General features: G+C 45.9%; 1 protein-coding gene across 2 annotated transcripts; it reads left to right on the forward strand.

Moving 5' to 3' along the window:
• Nucleotides 1-160: 160 nt before the first annotated feature.
• adra2a (adrenoceptor alpha 2A) lies at nt 161-10,390 on the forward strand. 2 transcript variants are annotated; one of them, XM_056410282.1, is made up of 3 exons: nt 161-286; nt 8,068-8,270; nt 8,470-10,390. In XM_056410282.1, exon 3 carries the CDS (start codon nt 8,680-8,682, stop codon nt 9,907-9,909), a length of 1,230 nt encoding a protein of 409 aa, XP_056266257.1. In that variant the 5' UTR covers nt 161-286; nt 8,068-8,270; nt 8,470-8,679; the 3' UTR covers nt 9,910-10,390. The 2 variants fall into 2 exon arrangements, with proteins under 2 accessions (XP_056266257.1, XP_056266256.1); XM_056410281.1 differs by lacking the exon at nt 161-286 and having other exon boundaries at nt 8,048-8,270.
• Nucleotides 10,391-13,422: the final 3,032 nt, after the last annotated feature.

Raw genomic sequence — 13,422 nt, forward strand, 5'->3', positions numbered from 1 at the left:
TAAAATAGTAACTGAGTGCTCTGCCCTCAGATTTGTCTTCATCCTCCAAATGGTCACGCCTCTTTAAACATGCGTTTCCCCCACGGCGTCATCCTCTAACGGGGGAGGCTCTTGCAGGAGACGACAGGTGTCACTGTATCCTTGCGCTTCGTCTGCGCCCTCATGCGTCAAGGAGCGCCACGACAAACAGCTGTTTACCCCAAAACACTCCAGTGGCTGCAACGGGTCGATGTTATTTTACCAGCACGGAAACACGGGATTATCATAGGCTGATATGAGCACTGAGGTGAGCGCTTTGGATATACACTCACAGTTTTAAAAGCCTCTCACACATTTCCTAGAGTGCCATCATTGGGCAACTGACTATCAGATAATACGTAAAAATATTTTTTTCAAAAAGAGTGAATTTCTGTCCATTACCAAAGTAAAAGGCCAGGTCAATGTGGAAGAACGGGGTCTGTTGTGATCATTCTGTTGAGTGATGTTTCTCAGTCCAGTGATGCTCAGCTGCACATCACACAGCCAATAGGAAGCCACACGCACACCAATGAGAAATGATATTCCAAGTAACACTTAATGGCAGTTTTTCGAATATTCCTATCCAAGAATGTACTGTAATGAACACAGATCAAGCTGTATATCGCTTGTAAACTTTTCAGAAAATAGAATCAAGAGTAAATAAATAAATAATTCAAAATTGTTATATTTCTTGTTTTTTCCTTGATTATTTTACACATAGGCTACTGTAACTTCTCTTAAATGTATGTCGAAAAAAGGTGTAGTGTGTCAAAAACGTTGTAAATAGAAAAGTAATTGTATGGTATGTTCTAAAAAAAGTCATAGTATAGGGGTGGGGGATACACACTAAGGCCAAGTATCGATAATAATTCTTTAACTAAGTCCCAGTTTTATAAACATAAGAATTAAAGAGACATCTCATTTGTTTTTTGTGTGGAGAGAAATCACATACCGCATGTGTACCAGTTTGATCTGCGTTTAAGAGTCTTAATATAAGTATGAATGCATAGTATAGTGTGACATAACAATGTCACACTATACTATGTCACAAAAAACATGTCTGCTAAGAATAAGTTACAATATACAAAAGCAATTATTAAAAAAACACATAAAATAACGTCATGGTAAAGAACATTACTAAAATAGTGTAGTACATGCCATTTAATGTCAAACCAATGTCAAACAAAAAAAATCATATTATAGTTTGTAAAAAGCTATTTCATAATACTCTACATCATGAAAAGAGTAATATAAAATAGCATACCATAAAAAAACATGTCATACCATTAAAATGTCATATAAATGTTTAAAAAATCATATTATAGTTTGCAATAAAAAATCCTCTCCCCCGTGACCCATGGAGGATATGCGATACAGATAATGGAATATAGACGGATAATTGTCTCTTCAGCTTCTGGAGTTGCGCAACTGTAAGTTACCGGGTGCCGGGACATGAAACATGTTGTGTGTGTCATAAAAATGTCATAAGAAAAGTCACAGCATAATATGTCATACAAAGTAAAATAATATAACGCGTCACAATAAATGTGTGTGCCTAAAAATGTATTATTGAAAATGCAGAGTATTATAACTGTTGCTGCTGGAGTTATCGTTATAGTTAGTTTCCTGTTTTATTTTGAAAGACCTCCCCTCAGCCTGTGTGATTGTCTGCCATGACCTCATGAGTTTCACCTGTTCCTCGTCAACCAGGCTGCAACCTGTCCCTCGTTATCTCCCTCGTGATCTCCCTCCTTTCCTTGTGTGTGTGTGGAGGCCCAGTCCCATGTCTGTGAGGGGTTCAGGGTCTTAAGGCCTTTGGGGGGACATTGGGATCGGGCCCGAGTCTCTTCGCTCCTCCTGTCTGTTCTCAGTTGGTCTTCGGCATCTTGGTTGTTTGGAGTTTTGTGCAACCGTTTTGCCAATCACCAACCCGATGCCTTTAATTACCGAGCCTTTTATTTAATAAATCATTGAACTCTACCTGCCTGCCCTACATGTGAGTCATCTGGCTTCCTCAAACTTGACAGAATGAACTGACAAAATCTGGTTCTAGCAGAGCAACAATGTTTTTTTCTTCACAAAAAGGTTTTTAAATTTGATCGAACTGTGACCATCTCATTGCCACCATCCCCCCATTAGCGTACGTTGCTCCCGGAGGAGATCGCGGCAGCACTTCAAGGAGAAGCCGAGAGTGAGTCGCTTTGTTTCCCAGCCGGATGTCGTCTTCGAAGTTTCCTGCAAACCACTCACAACCCTCCTTGTCTGCAACCGGTCTCCTAGTCAGCTGACCTCCAGCCCACCAGCATCCAGCCTCCACACCAGTCTATGAGCCTTTGGGCTCTGAAGCTTCAAGTAAACACACAAAAAACATGCATTAAAAACGTCTGATAGAGACTATCAAATCATGTTGAAAATGTATAATATTGGATCATGACAGGGCAAAGATTTGTGCAAGAGTGGCAGCATTTAAATGTCACTAAATGTATTCAACGTCACGATAAAACCAGAGTGCACTTTGATCCAGTGGACACGTCACTGAGTCGTGTACACCAAGACTAATGTCAAAGGGTACACCGCAGCCTCCCACTCAAGAATGTTCATCCTCCCAGTAACCCTCCCAGAGTGATATTAGATTTTCCAGAGAAGACCACAGACCGGGCATTGAGTTGTGTGACAGAGTCAGAGCTTTTTGTGGTAAGAAGGGGCTACGGTTATGGGAAGACTCTGGGAGTTTGTAAATGGATAAATCCCCTGATGGATGAAATCGGACGACATGTTTTCTGTTTGTTGATTTGCTGAAATGATGGGAAATAACAATCAGTGGACTCCATCTTTTAAAGTGATGGGAAATACTTTTTAATTTAGTATTTGCATGTTCTGTACGCTAAAACTAAAACCGTTCATAACTGACAACACTGATTGTGATAAGACAGAACCTGTTCATGAGTTGTAGGAATAAGTGGCCTCTAGTGGTGAGGTTGCAGATTGCATCAAACTTGATGCCCCATCGCTCACCGTCGGTATTCCATTTAATTTGATGATAAAATATTCATTAAACAATTTAAAAAATAAAAATAAAATCATTTTGACTGCTAAGCATCCCTTGAATCTGAATTTCTCATCAAGTTTTTTCAAGTTCACCAGGCCTGTTAGCATCATAGCTAGGCTAATTTGACCATTTAGCAGCCAGTAACCAATCAGATGGTCGAGTAGGGGCGGGTCTACATGCCCGCACATGGGCACAATGGATCGAGCAGCTGGCTGCGACTTGCCGCTGATACTCACCTTTCCTTTTCCAAGCGTGTCGGAGCACACAGGAATCATGGAGCTTAAAAAAGGGAAAGGCTCTCTAGAGCCAGTGTTTGTTTTGCAACACGTTCCCTAGATATAAACGGCTCACTGAAAGGTTACAAAACAAAAGGCTTCTTAGTTTCAGTTTATACAGTAATGCAAAAAGCAGTAACTATTAAATTGTGTTCATAAGCCAGTTTTACATCCTCCATTTTATACAAACGAATACAAAATGACAACATATTGTCTCACATGCTGCTGGTTTAGTTCATATTTATTTAACCAACAAAACCAACCAATGAAAAAAGTTGTTGTTGAGACTAGATGTAATGGAAGTGTTGCATGTCTGCTGTCATCACATAATCGCCTTACGCATGCAGAGAAAGTAAACAAGAAAAAAAATCTGAATTTGACAGTTAAATATCACCCGGTGAAGCAGCACTTGGTAAATAATGTGAGGCGTAAGAACATTTTTAATATTTGCCTTCTTGCAATGGTCTTGAATAGTTACACAGACGTAAACAATAAATACATCATCTACAGCTATTTTACAGAAGACACATATTGCTTTAGAAATACTTTCATAATAATGAAATATATATTGTAAACAAAAAGGTTACGATTGAACCCGGCTCCTCTTGGTGTGTTCAAGCACAATGTCGTCTCAACTGCACATTTAAAGCAGTTTTTGTAACGACTCGTGTGTAGACCCAAATGCACCCTCGATTCCAGGGATCCTTCGAACTTATATTCCACACTCTGGAAACGGCAGGCAGAGTATCAACAGGACGAAGGGCTGGTAGGTTCATGGGGAGTTGGACTAGCGGGTTAACCAGGGACAGGCAGGGTCGGCAACAGGAAATCCGTCTAGAAACAAGTGCTGGAGAGTCTGGCATAGAAAAGGAAGAACAATCTGGCAAGGTGTGTGTGTGAATTTGCGGCACGACAGGAACAGTCCAGGGGTTAATACTCATCCGACCTCCCCATCCTCTCCTCCCCGACGGGTGAGTTGTCGTGATCGGAAGACGACTCCTCCTCATCCGCTTCAACATCTGACTCCGTCGATGACCGAGAGGGAACAGGGTTTGGCTGTGTAGCCACTGTGGCCACAGGACCCTTGGCGGGCTGGTCAGGGTGGCTGCGGTGAAACTCCCTGATGAGAGGGGGATACAGAATGTGTCGCGCCGGAACCCAGGATCTCTCCCCTGGACCATAACCCTCCCAGTCAACCAGGTATTGTAGCCCTCTCCCACGCCGGCGGGAACGAAGTAGGCGGCGAACAGTGCAAGTCAAACCTCCATCGATGAACCGTGGTGGTGGAGGACGCTGGACAGCAGGAACCAGTGGGGACTCCCGAACCGGCTTCACCCTGGAGACGTGGAACGATGGATGGACCCGCAAGGCCCGGAGCAGTTTGAGCCTCACCACTGCAGGATTGATGACCTTCAGGATCTCGAACGGTCAAATGAACCTGGGTCCCAACTTCTTACATTCTACCCGCAAGGGAAGGTCTCGGGTCGAAAGCCATACCCTCTGGCCAGCCTGGTAACTGGGGGCTTCAGAGCGGCGCTGGTTGGCTGCCGAGGAATAACGGTTGACCGAGCGAAGAAGCGCAGCTCTGGCTTCAGCCCAGGTACGGCGGCAGCGGCGGACAAAAGCCTGGACCGAGGGGCAGGAAACCTCCTTCTCCAGGGCAGGAAACAGTGGAGGCTGGAACCCGTAGGCACACTGGAACGGGGACATCCCAGTGGCAGAGCTGGTCAGGGAGTTGTGGGCATACTCCACCCACAAGAGTTGCTGGGACCAAGACGCCGGATGCTCGGAGACCAAGCACCTTAGAGCCGTCTCCATCTCCTGGTTCTTGCGCTCCGTCTGGCCGTTAGACTGTGGGTGGAATCCCGATGACAGGCTTGCAGTGGCCCCGATAAGCGTGCAGAACTCCCTCCACAAGACTGACGTAAACTGAGTTCCCCGGTCAGAGACCACGTCCGTGGGAAAACCATGAAGCCGGAAGACATGCAGCCGGACCAGCTCAGCAGTCTCCTTGGCCGAGGGGAGCTTGGGCAAGGGCACGAAGTGAGCAATCTTACTGAAGCGATCTACCACTGTCAGGATGGTGGTATGTTTATTGGACAGCGGGAAACCGGTAACAAAGTCCAAGGAGATGTGCGACCAGGGCCGATGGGGCACAGACAGAGGTTGCAGAAGACCCGCAGGAGCCTGGTGAGATGGTTTATGCTGGTTGCAGACAGGGCAGGCGTTGACGAACTCCCGGGTGTCTCTCCAGAGTAGACCACCAGAATCTCTGCAGCAAGACATCCCTCGTACGCTGGCTCCCGGGGGTGGCAGGTGAGTCTGGAGTTATGGGCCCACTGGAGGACATCAGACCTCAAGGTCTGAGGGACAAACAGGCGATCAGGAGGACAGGAGCTAGGACCGGCCTGGTCCTCCAGGGCGGCCTTGACTCTCTCCTCTATCTCCCAGGTGATCGAGGCAACCAAGACGGGGGCAGGAAGGATAGTATCCTTGCAAGGGGTGGAATCCCCCTTGTCCCCAAACTGGCGGGACAGGGCGTCAGGCTTGACGTTGCGGGTACCGGGCCTGTAACATAGTGAAAAGTTGAATCGGGTGAAAAACAGAGACCATCTGGCTTGCCGAGAGTTCAGTCTCTTGGCGGACTGAATGTACTCCAGGTTCTTGTGGTCAGTCCAACACAAAAAGGGCAGACTGGTCCCCTCCAGCCAGTGGCGCCACTCCTCGAGGGCCAGCTTCACAGCAAGCAGCTCCCGGTTACCCACATCGTAAATTCTTTCAGCAAGTGCGAGCCGCCTAGAAAATAAAGCACAGGGATGGAGCTTCTGGTCACTAGCAGCCCCCTCGATTCTCTCGAATCGGCTCGCCGGTGCAGGAGTCTGTGCTGGGTCCATGACTGGCCAGATTGTAATGTAACGACTCGTGTGTAGACCCAAATGCACCCTTGACTCCAGGGATCCTTCGAACTTATATTCCACACTCTGGAAACGGCAGGCAGAGTATCAACAGGACGAAGGGCTGGTAGGTTCTCGGGGAGTCGGACTAGCGGGTTAACCAGGGACAGGCAGGGTCGGCAACAGGAAATCCATCTAGAAACAAGTGCTGGAGAGTCTGGCATAGAAAAGGAAGAACAATCTGGCAAGGTGTGTGTGTGAGGCAGGAGACTCTATCGGGATTTGATTAGTGATCAAAGACAGGTGTGTGAACAGGTGAAGGAAGTCAGACTGACGAGGTGGGAGTGACTGAACCACAGAGTGAGGAGCTGAACTGTGACAACAGGTGTGTGAACAGGTGAAGAGAGTTAGACTGACGACGGGGAGTGAGGAGGGTGTGGAGCTGAAACTGTGACAGTTTTAAGGAAATAAATTTACAAAAGCACACACGGTCCCCCAAACAGGCTCCATATGGTAAAATGTGGATGAATAATATCACTGCTCCCCAAGTCAGATCTGTAAACACAAAAGTATCTCATCGTGATTCAATTCAGGTCTGAGAATCCATCTGAGGTCTGATCCTGACAAAGTTTCCTCCCTGTGTTGTAAATGAAGTGTAAAACAGGTGAACGCATGAATAAAGGGACTCTCTCGATATCCACGTGGTGTGGCTCTGGCTGCTGCTTAGCAACGGAGCATCTGCACTGCAAAAAATATCTGTCCCAACAGGTCCTGTAGTTTACTCTTTCATTATGGTCTATTTCTCTTAGTCTTTGAATTTGTGTGTTATTGTTTTCAGCTGAGTTTAAGAAACACCATATAATTATAGTTTATAATAATATAATAACAATATAGTTTAACAAACAAATCAATACTGACGTCTCAGTGTAAATAAACAAACAAAGATGGATTCCAGTTTTGTTTTCAACAACGACCCATTTTTTATGGAATATATCATTAAAGGCGAGGGTGTACATTATTATTGATTATAATAAATACACTTCTCTCTACTTCAATCCTCTCTCAAATCTAAAATTTAAAAAAAACTGCATGTATCCTGTGTCCTTCAAAGAGTAATAGCTTTTAATTCACGTTTTAACTATTTATTATTTGAATGTGAGTGCACTTTTAACTTTCTTTTGGTTATGTTTTTGTGTTGCATTTTATATTTATAATTTGATTGGTGCTTAATTTTATGTGGTTTCGATTAGGTTTTTATTTCATGTAAATAAACTTGCCTCGATCCTGTAGCCTACTTAGTTCACCATTAATTATGCATGTGCGTGGTCTATAGCCATTACAGAAGTATGCACAGGGAGGGACACAATAACAGAAACACTCTAGGCCATTTCAACAAACATGCTAAAACTTGACCACTTATGAGGTGTCAACGGCATGTGGTGTCACGTGTGTTCAACACCTGTATCTGCATGTCGCCTTTCTGTATGTATGTATGTGTGTGTGTGTGTGTGTGTATCCTTTTTTTTGGTATTTCCTCGGCTTCATTTTTATGGCGTTTTCCTCCCTGCAACCCCTTCACTATTCTTTTTTTTTTAAAGCGCATTATTGCTATATTCTTCTTCTTCTGTGACGTCACGTGCTGATGGACCCACATGTCTGTGCCTGTTGACACGCACAGTGACCCGCAGTGAGCACAGTGACACTTTTTGCAGCGTGCGGGTTATAAAGAGAGGGAGTGGCGCACTGGTGCACACTGAGGAGAGAGAGAGAGGATCCGCACGCAGACAACAGCACGGCAGCGCCCGGGATAACATGATTAGCGCTCTATTAGGTCCGCGACGGAGCCCGGCGAGACGCAGCGCAGGGACCATTGTGTCGGGAGAGACAGACTTCACGCTTGATCCGGCCCATGGATCCTATTGGCTTCCTATTGATCTGTTTAAAGAAGTTACCCCACTGACAGCTTCTTCTTTCCCCCCCCATGCCGGCGCGCCTCTGGCACCGGAGAGGTTGTGCCACCGCTTTCTGGCTCAGGTAAATATCATTTCGCACTTTATATGCCCTTTAAAAAAAAAAAAAAGCTATTCGGGGATAAAAGAGCTGATATATGCTGCTTCAGCCATATTTGTAGTTGTAATCATGTAAAGTGTGTCATAATTGATTTGAAAAGTGTAATAGCGTTGAAGCTATCTCACCCCCCCCCCCCCCCTCTCTTGTTGCCTCATATTTTCAGATGAATTGACAGCCGCACTAATGATAAGAGCTTCCCCTTCAGGACAGGAGATTGTACATGATGAAAAAGAAAAATCCGGGAAAGCCTCAGAGGACTGATTCGTCTCCTTCCCTTCGCCGCCCTGCTGGGAGTTACTAGCTCTTCGGTTCCAGGTGATGATATTTGTTCACCTCAGAGGAACTCACACAGGAAGTGGGCCAATCTACTCCAATGGGGTTTGACAACGAGACCAACCAGACTCTTCCAGACGCGACCCCGTACAGCCTCCGGGTCGCCCTGCCGCTCAGCGTGCTGGTGGGAATCATGATCTCGCTGACGGTGTTTGGCAACGTGCTCGTGGTCATCGCTGTGTTTACAAGCCGGGCCCTGAGGGCTCCGCAGAACTTATTCCTGGTGTCTTTGGCGTCGGCGGACATTTTGGTTGCTACCCTCGTGATGCCTTTTTCCTTGGCCAATGAGCTGATGGGATACTGGTACTTTGGCGAGGTGTGGTGTGCGATATATCTGGCACTTGATGTTCTCCTCTGCACCGCCTCCATCGCCCACCTGTGCGCCATCAGCTTAGACCGCTACTGGTCCATCACGCAGGCCATCGAGTACAACCTGAAGAGGACGCCGCGGCGCATCAAGTGCATCATCTTCATCGTGTGGGTCATCGCGGCGGTTATCTCCTTCCCGCCTCTCATCACCATGGAGAAAGAAAACAGCGAGGAGGAGCCCGTGTGCAAGATCAATAACGACAAATGGTACGTCATTTCCTCGTGCATCGGCTCCTTCTTCCTCCCCTGCGTCATCATGGTCCTGGTTTACGTGCGGATCTACCAGATCGCCAAGAAGAGGACGCGGGCGCCGCCGGGAGACCGGAAGCGGAAGGAGAGGCCGAAGACGGCGACGGTCGCCGCCGCCGACCAGAGGGAGAACGGCGCGGCGGGCGAGGAGCGCCTGTGCCACGAGCGGGAGGACATCGAGCTGAAGGAGGGAGCGGGAGGAGCCGACGGGGAGAAGGCCGACCTCAACGGGGACCTCGAAGAGTCGTCGTCCTCCGACCACAAAGTCAACAATCCGTGCTCCATCAAAAAGAAAATGGCCAAGGGGAAAACCAAAGTGAGCCAGATGAAACCGGGCGCGCCGCCGAAGAGGACGTCGAGCTTCAAGGGCAGCCGCTGGAAGGGTCGCCAGAACCGGGAGAAACGCTTCACCTTCGTCCTGGCCGTGGTCATCGGCGTGTTCGTCGTCTGCTGGTTCCCCTTCTTCTTCACGTACATGCTGATGACGCTGTGCGCGTCCTGCCTGGTGCCCAACACGCTGTTCAAGTTCTTCTTCTGGTTCGGCTACTGCAACAGCGCGCTGAACCCCATCATCTACACCATCTTCAACAATGACTTCAGGAGGTCCTTCAAAAAGATACTGTGCAAGAGGGACACGAGAAGATATGTATGATGGACTCCATCTTCATGTACATGTTTGTTTTTGTTTTGACTATATTGTACATAAAATATAAGAATACATCGCGCATGGGTTGCTGGCTTGTGTGCGCGCTCGGTGTCGCCGCTTGAAAACGTTTTCCCAGGTTGAGCTTTACGTGCAGCATCAACACAAACCATCACAGAGACTCCAGAACACAACACACAGTGAAACCGTGCTTTTATTTTAAATGTTGTTGTTGTTGTTTTTTATAACTGTCACGATAGGTGTTGTACTCAAAGACAAACAATGTTGTTGAAAATTGACCCGTCTGAATATTTGTCTATTTTTTCTCGATGTTACAGATACAGTATTGACATTTTGTATCATATGATGGTGGTTAGGATGCCAATGACAATTACAATGATGATGGTGATGGTGATGATGGTGATGATTATGATGCAGTTGGGGAAGAAAGCTGGCTCTTTAAAGAATAAAACCAATTTCCTGAACTGGTCTCAAGGCTCAACAGCAATTTAAGGCATCAATTTGAGTTATCTTATTGTACTCAGTGGTCACACACACACACACACACACACACACACACACTATAAAGACAAGGACATGCGGAAAGGCAGTAGTAGAGTCTGTTATAGAACATATGTGAGTCTGGTGTTAAGAGTTCCCAGAATGCCGAGCTGTTTTAACTGATCCATGTGAAGGTGTGAACCATGAGTCCTCTTGACCGGTTGGTTAAATCTGACCTTTGCAAAACATTAACAACGAGCTACATTTTGACCGCGATGGGCCCCGAATGAAATTCGTAAAATGTTCTTCGGTTCTCAGATTAATGGCGCAGTTCCTATATTCTGAGGTGTCAGATTCTCAAAATGTAATTGCGTGTTTTATCTTTTTTAATCATTCAAGCGTGTGTTTGCTCCGGCTCTCGGAGTCAGTTTCTAAATCGATTGTGAATGATGAACAGAGTCGCAATGCGCGGCATCGGAAGTAGAGAAGTAACGGTTCATTTGCTGCTTTGTGCACGCGTCGTTAAGAAGACCCAGAACCCGATTGACTGCTCTCTCTCTCTCTCTCCCTCTCTCTTCTCCTCTCTCTCACTATCTCTTTCATTCTCTCTCTTCTTCTCTCTCTCCCTCTCTCTCTTGTTCTCTCTCCCTCTCTCCCCTCTCTTTCCTTCTCTCTCTCATTCTTTTTCTCTCCCTCTCTTGCGTCCCTCTTGTTCTTTCTCTCTCCCGCTCTCTTTCCCTCTCTTGTTCTCTCTCTTTCTTTCTCGATCTTCCTCTTGTTCTCTCTCCCCTTCTCTCCCTCTCTTGTTCTCTCTCTCTTTCCTTCTCACTCTCCCTCTCTCTCTTGTTCTCTCTCCCCTTCTCTTTCCCTCTCTCTCTCTCTTGTTCTTTCTCTCTCCCTCTCCCCTCTCTCTTTTGTTATCTCTCTCTCATTCCTTCTTACTCTCCCTCTCTCGCTTGTTCTTTCTCTCTCCTTCTCTTGCTCTCTCTCCCCTCTTTCTTACATTTTCTCTATTCCCCCCCCCGCTTCTCTCTCTCTTTCTCTCTCGGTCTCTCTCCCTTTTCTGCTCTCTCGCTTTCATTCTCTCTCTTGTTCTCTCTCCCTCTCTATCTCTCTTGTTCTTTCTCTACCTCTCTCTCCCCTCTATCTCTTGTTCCCTCTCCCCTTCTCTCTCCCCTCTCTCTTTTGGTATCTCTTTCTCTCATTCCTTCTCACTCTCCCTCTCTCGCTTGTTCTTTCTCTCTCCCTCCATTGCTCTCTCTCTCCCCTCTCTCTTGCCTTTTCTCTATCCCCCCTCTCTCAGTTTTTCTCTCTCCCTTTTCTGCTCTCTGCTCAAGTCTAGAAGAATGGGTGACTAAAACAGAAGAGTGACTATCATGTGCTCGTGCATACAGAGAGTTTAGTTCCTCCCATCGGGGGGCGAGTGGAGGTGAATTCCTCTTGGCGGCGAGGGAGCAGGTGAACAGCGCCATCCTCAGAAAGCTGGACGCTTCTCCTGGGAGTCTTTCTCTCACTCCATCGTTCACGTGCCTGATGGTGTGTGTCCGTGTTCAGCTGCCGGTGTTTTCCCAACATGCTCACAGCATGTGTAAGTGTTTGAGTCTGTGAGAAAGAGGGAGTGAGAATGCGCACGAGTGTTTGCAGCGCATATAAACAGACGGGGTGAAACTCCCACTGGAGCTCCACATCCAAGACATATCCGAGATTACTTACTCTAAACATTAGGAGTTCCCAGAGTGCTAATGTCCCCCAATCATGTGTTTTATCTTGTTTGAAAAAGTTAGTATTTACTGGCAACAAGTTAATTATCTTGTGCAAACAGCATCACTTTATATTTTGTATGTATTAGTGTCGGTTATTACAAATTAGTGGCGTAACATTTTCGATACAATGTTTCAATAAAATACAGCAGCAGATATGTACAAAACAATTCAGAGTATATTATTCTCGGTTATAGGTTCGATTGGCTTTGATTGTCTCTTTAGTTTAAAAGGCGAGACAAGCATCTGCAAATTGTTTACAACTGCAAAAAACCATATCATGATTAAATAAAATGTACTTTTATAAATATCTTGTGGGACAAGATAAGAAGTCAGCTGTAGCTGTGAAACATCCCCATTTCAGAAAAGAGCTAATTCATTCCAGAGTAAAAGTCTTTTTCACACCTGAATTCTTTTGGCATATTATATTAGATTCTGGTTGATTTTTATTTAGGCAAGTGTGAAACAGCCCAACAACATGAGGACCGCTGACCAGAGCATCTATTGTGGTGGGAATGTGATCTGACCTCGGTCCGACCCAACTCGCCATTTGTTCTCTGCAGGTTTGGGCTAAACTATTCCTGTAACCAGGTGTGCGTTGCTTTCTGGGTAATGAACCCAGGTTTTATGGTCCGACTTTTAAGTGCTTTTAGCATTCTGTTGGGTCGTTTGCACAGATTTTTACCGTGGAGTAAAAGCCAACTCCACAGCTGCTCTATTTTAAAAAGATTTCAATGTTTTGCTCACAGAAATATGCACTTATCCAAAACACAAGACCTTCTTCCCGTATTTTGTTTTTTTACTGCATTATTGTGTGCCCAGATGCATCTGACCAATACGTGGACTTATTTCACGTGTTTTTTAGTCATGCATCTTAGTTTGCACCGAGCGGAAAACACTCGAAATTTCAAGTAAAATGAAACCGAGACAGAAAGAATTAAATTGAATAGAGAAAGAATGATCCGATGAGCAAAAAGGTCGAGCAGAGAAGGTTGAGAAAAAGAAATGTACAAAATAATGTTAATTTTGACGCTGCAAAAAAAAAAAAATTCTTCTAAAGAATTTTACGATGACACTTTTTTTTTTTTTATATAACTTTTTTTCCACTGCGATGGAAAATCCTGCTTGCTGCTGCAGTAGTGGCATTAACAGTCAGCCAGCATCAAAGGAGAAAGAGTAGGAGGAGGAGGAGGAGGAAAGAGTCTGGGGCAGATGAGCAGAACAAGAGCAGGCTGCTGCTACTGTGGACCACCCGGCAGGT

Source organism: Pseudoliparis swirei, chromosome 24 (genome assembly GCF_029220125.1).
Source record: "Pseudoliparis swirei isolate HS2019 ecotype Mariana Trench chromosome 24, NWPU_hadal_v1, whole genome shotgun sequence".
In the NCBI taxonomy this organism is placed as follows: Eukaryota; Metazoa; Chordata; class Actinopteri; order Perciformes; family Liparidae; genus Pseudoliparis; species Pseudoliparis swirei.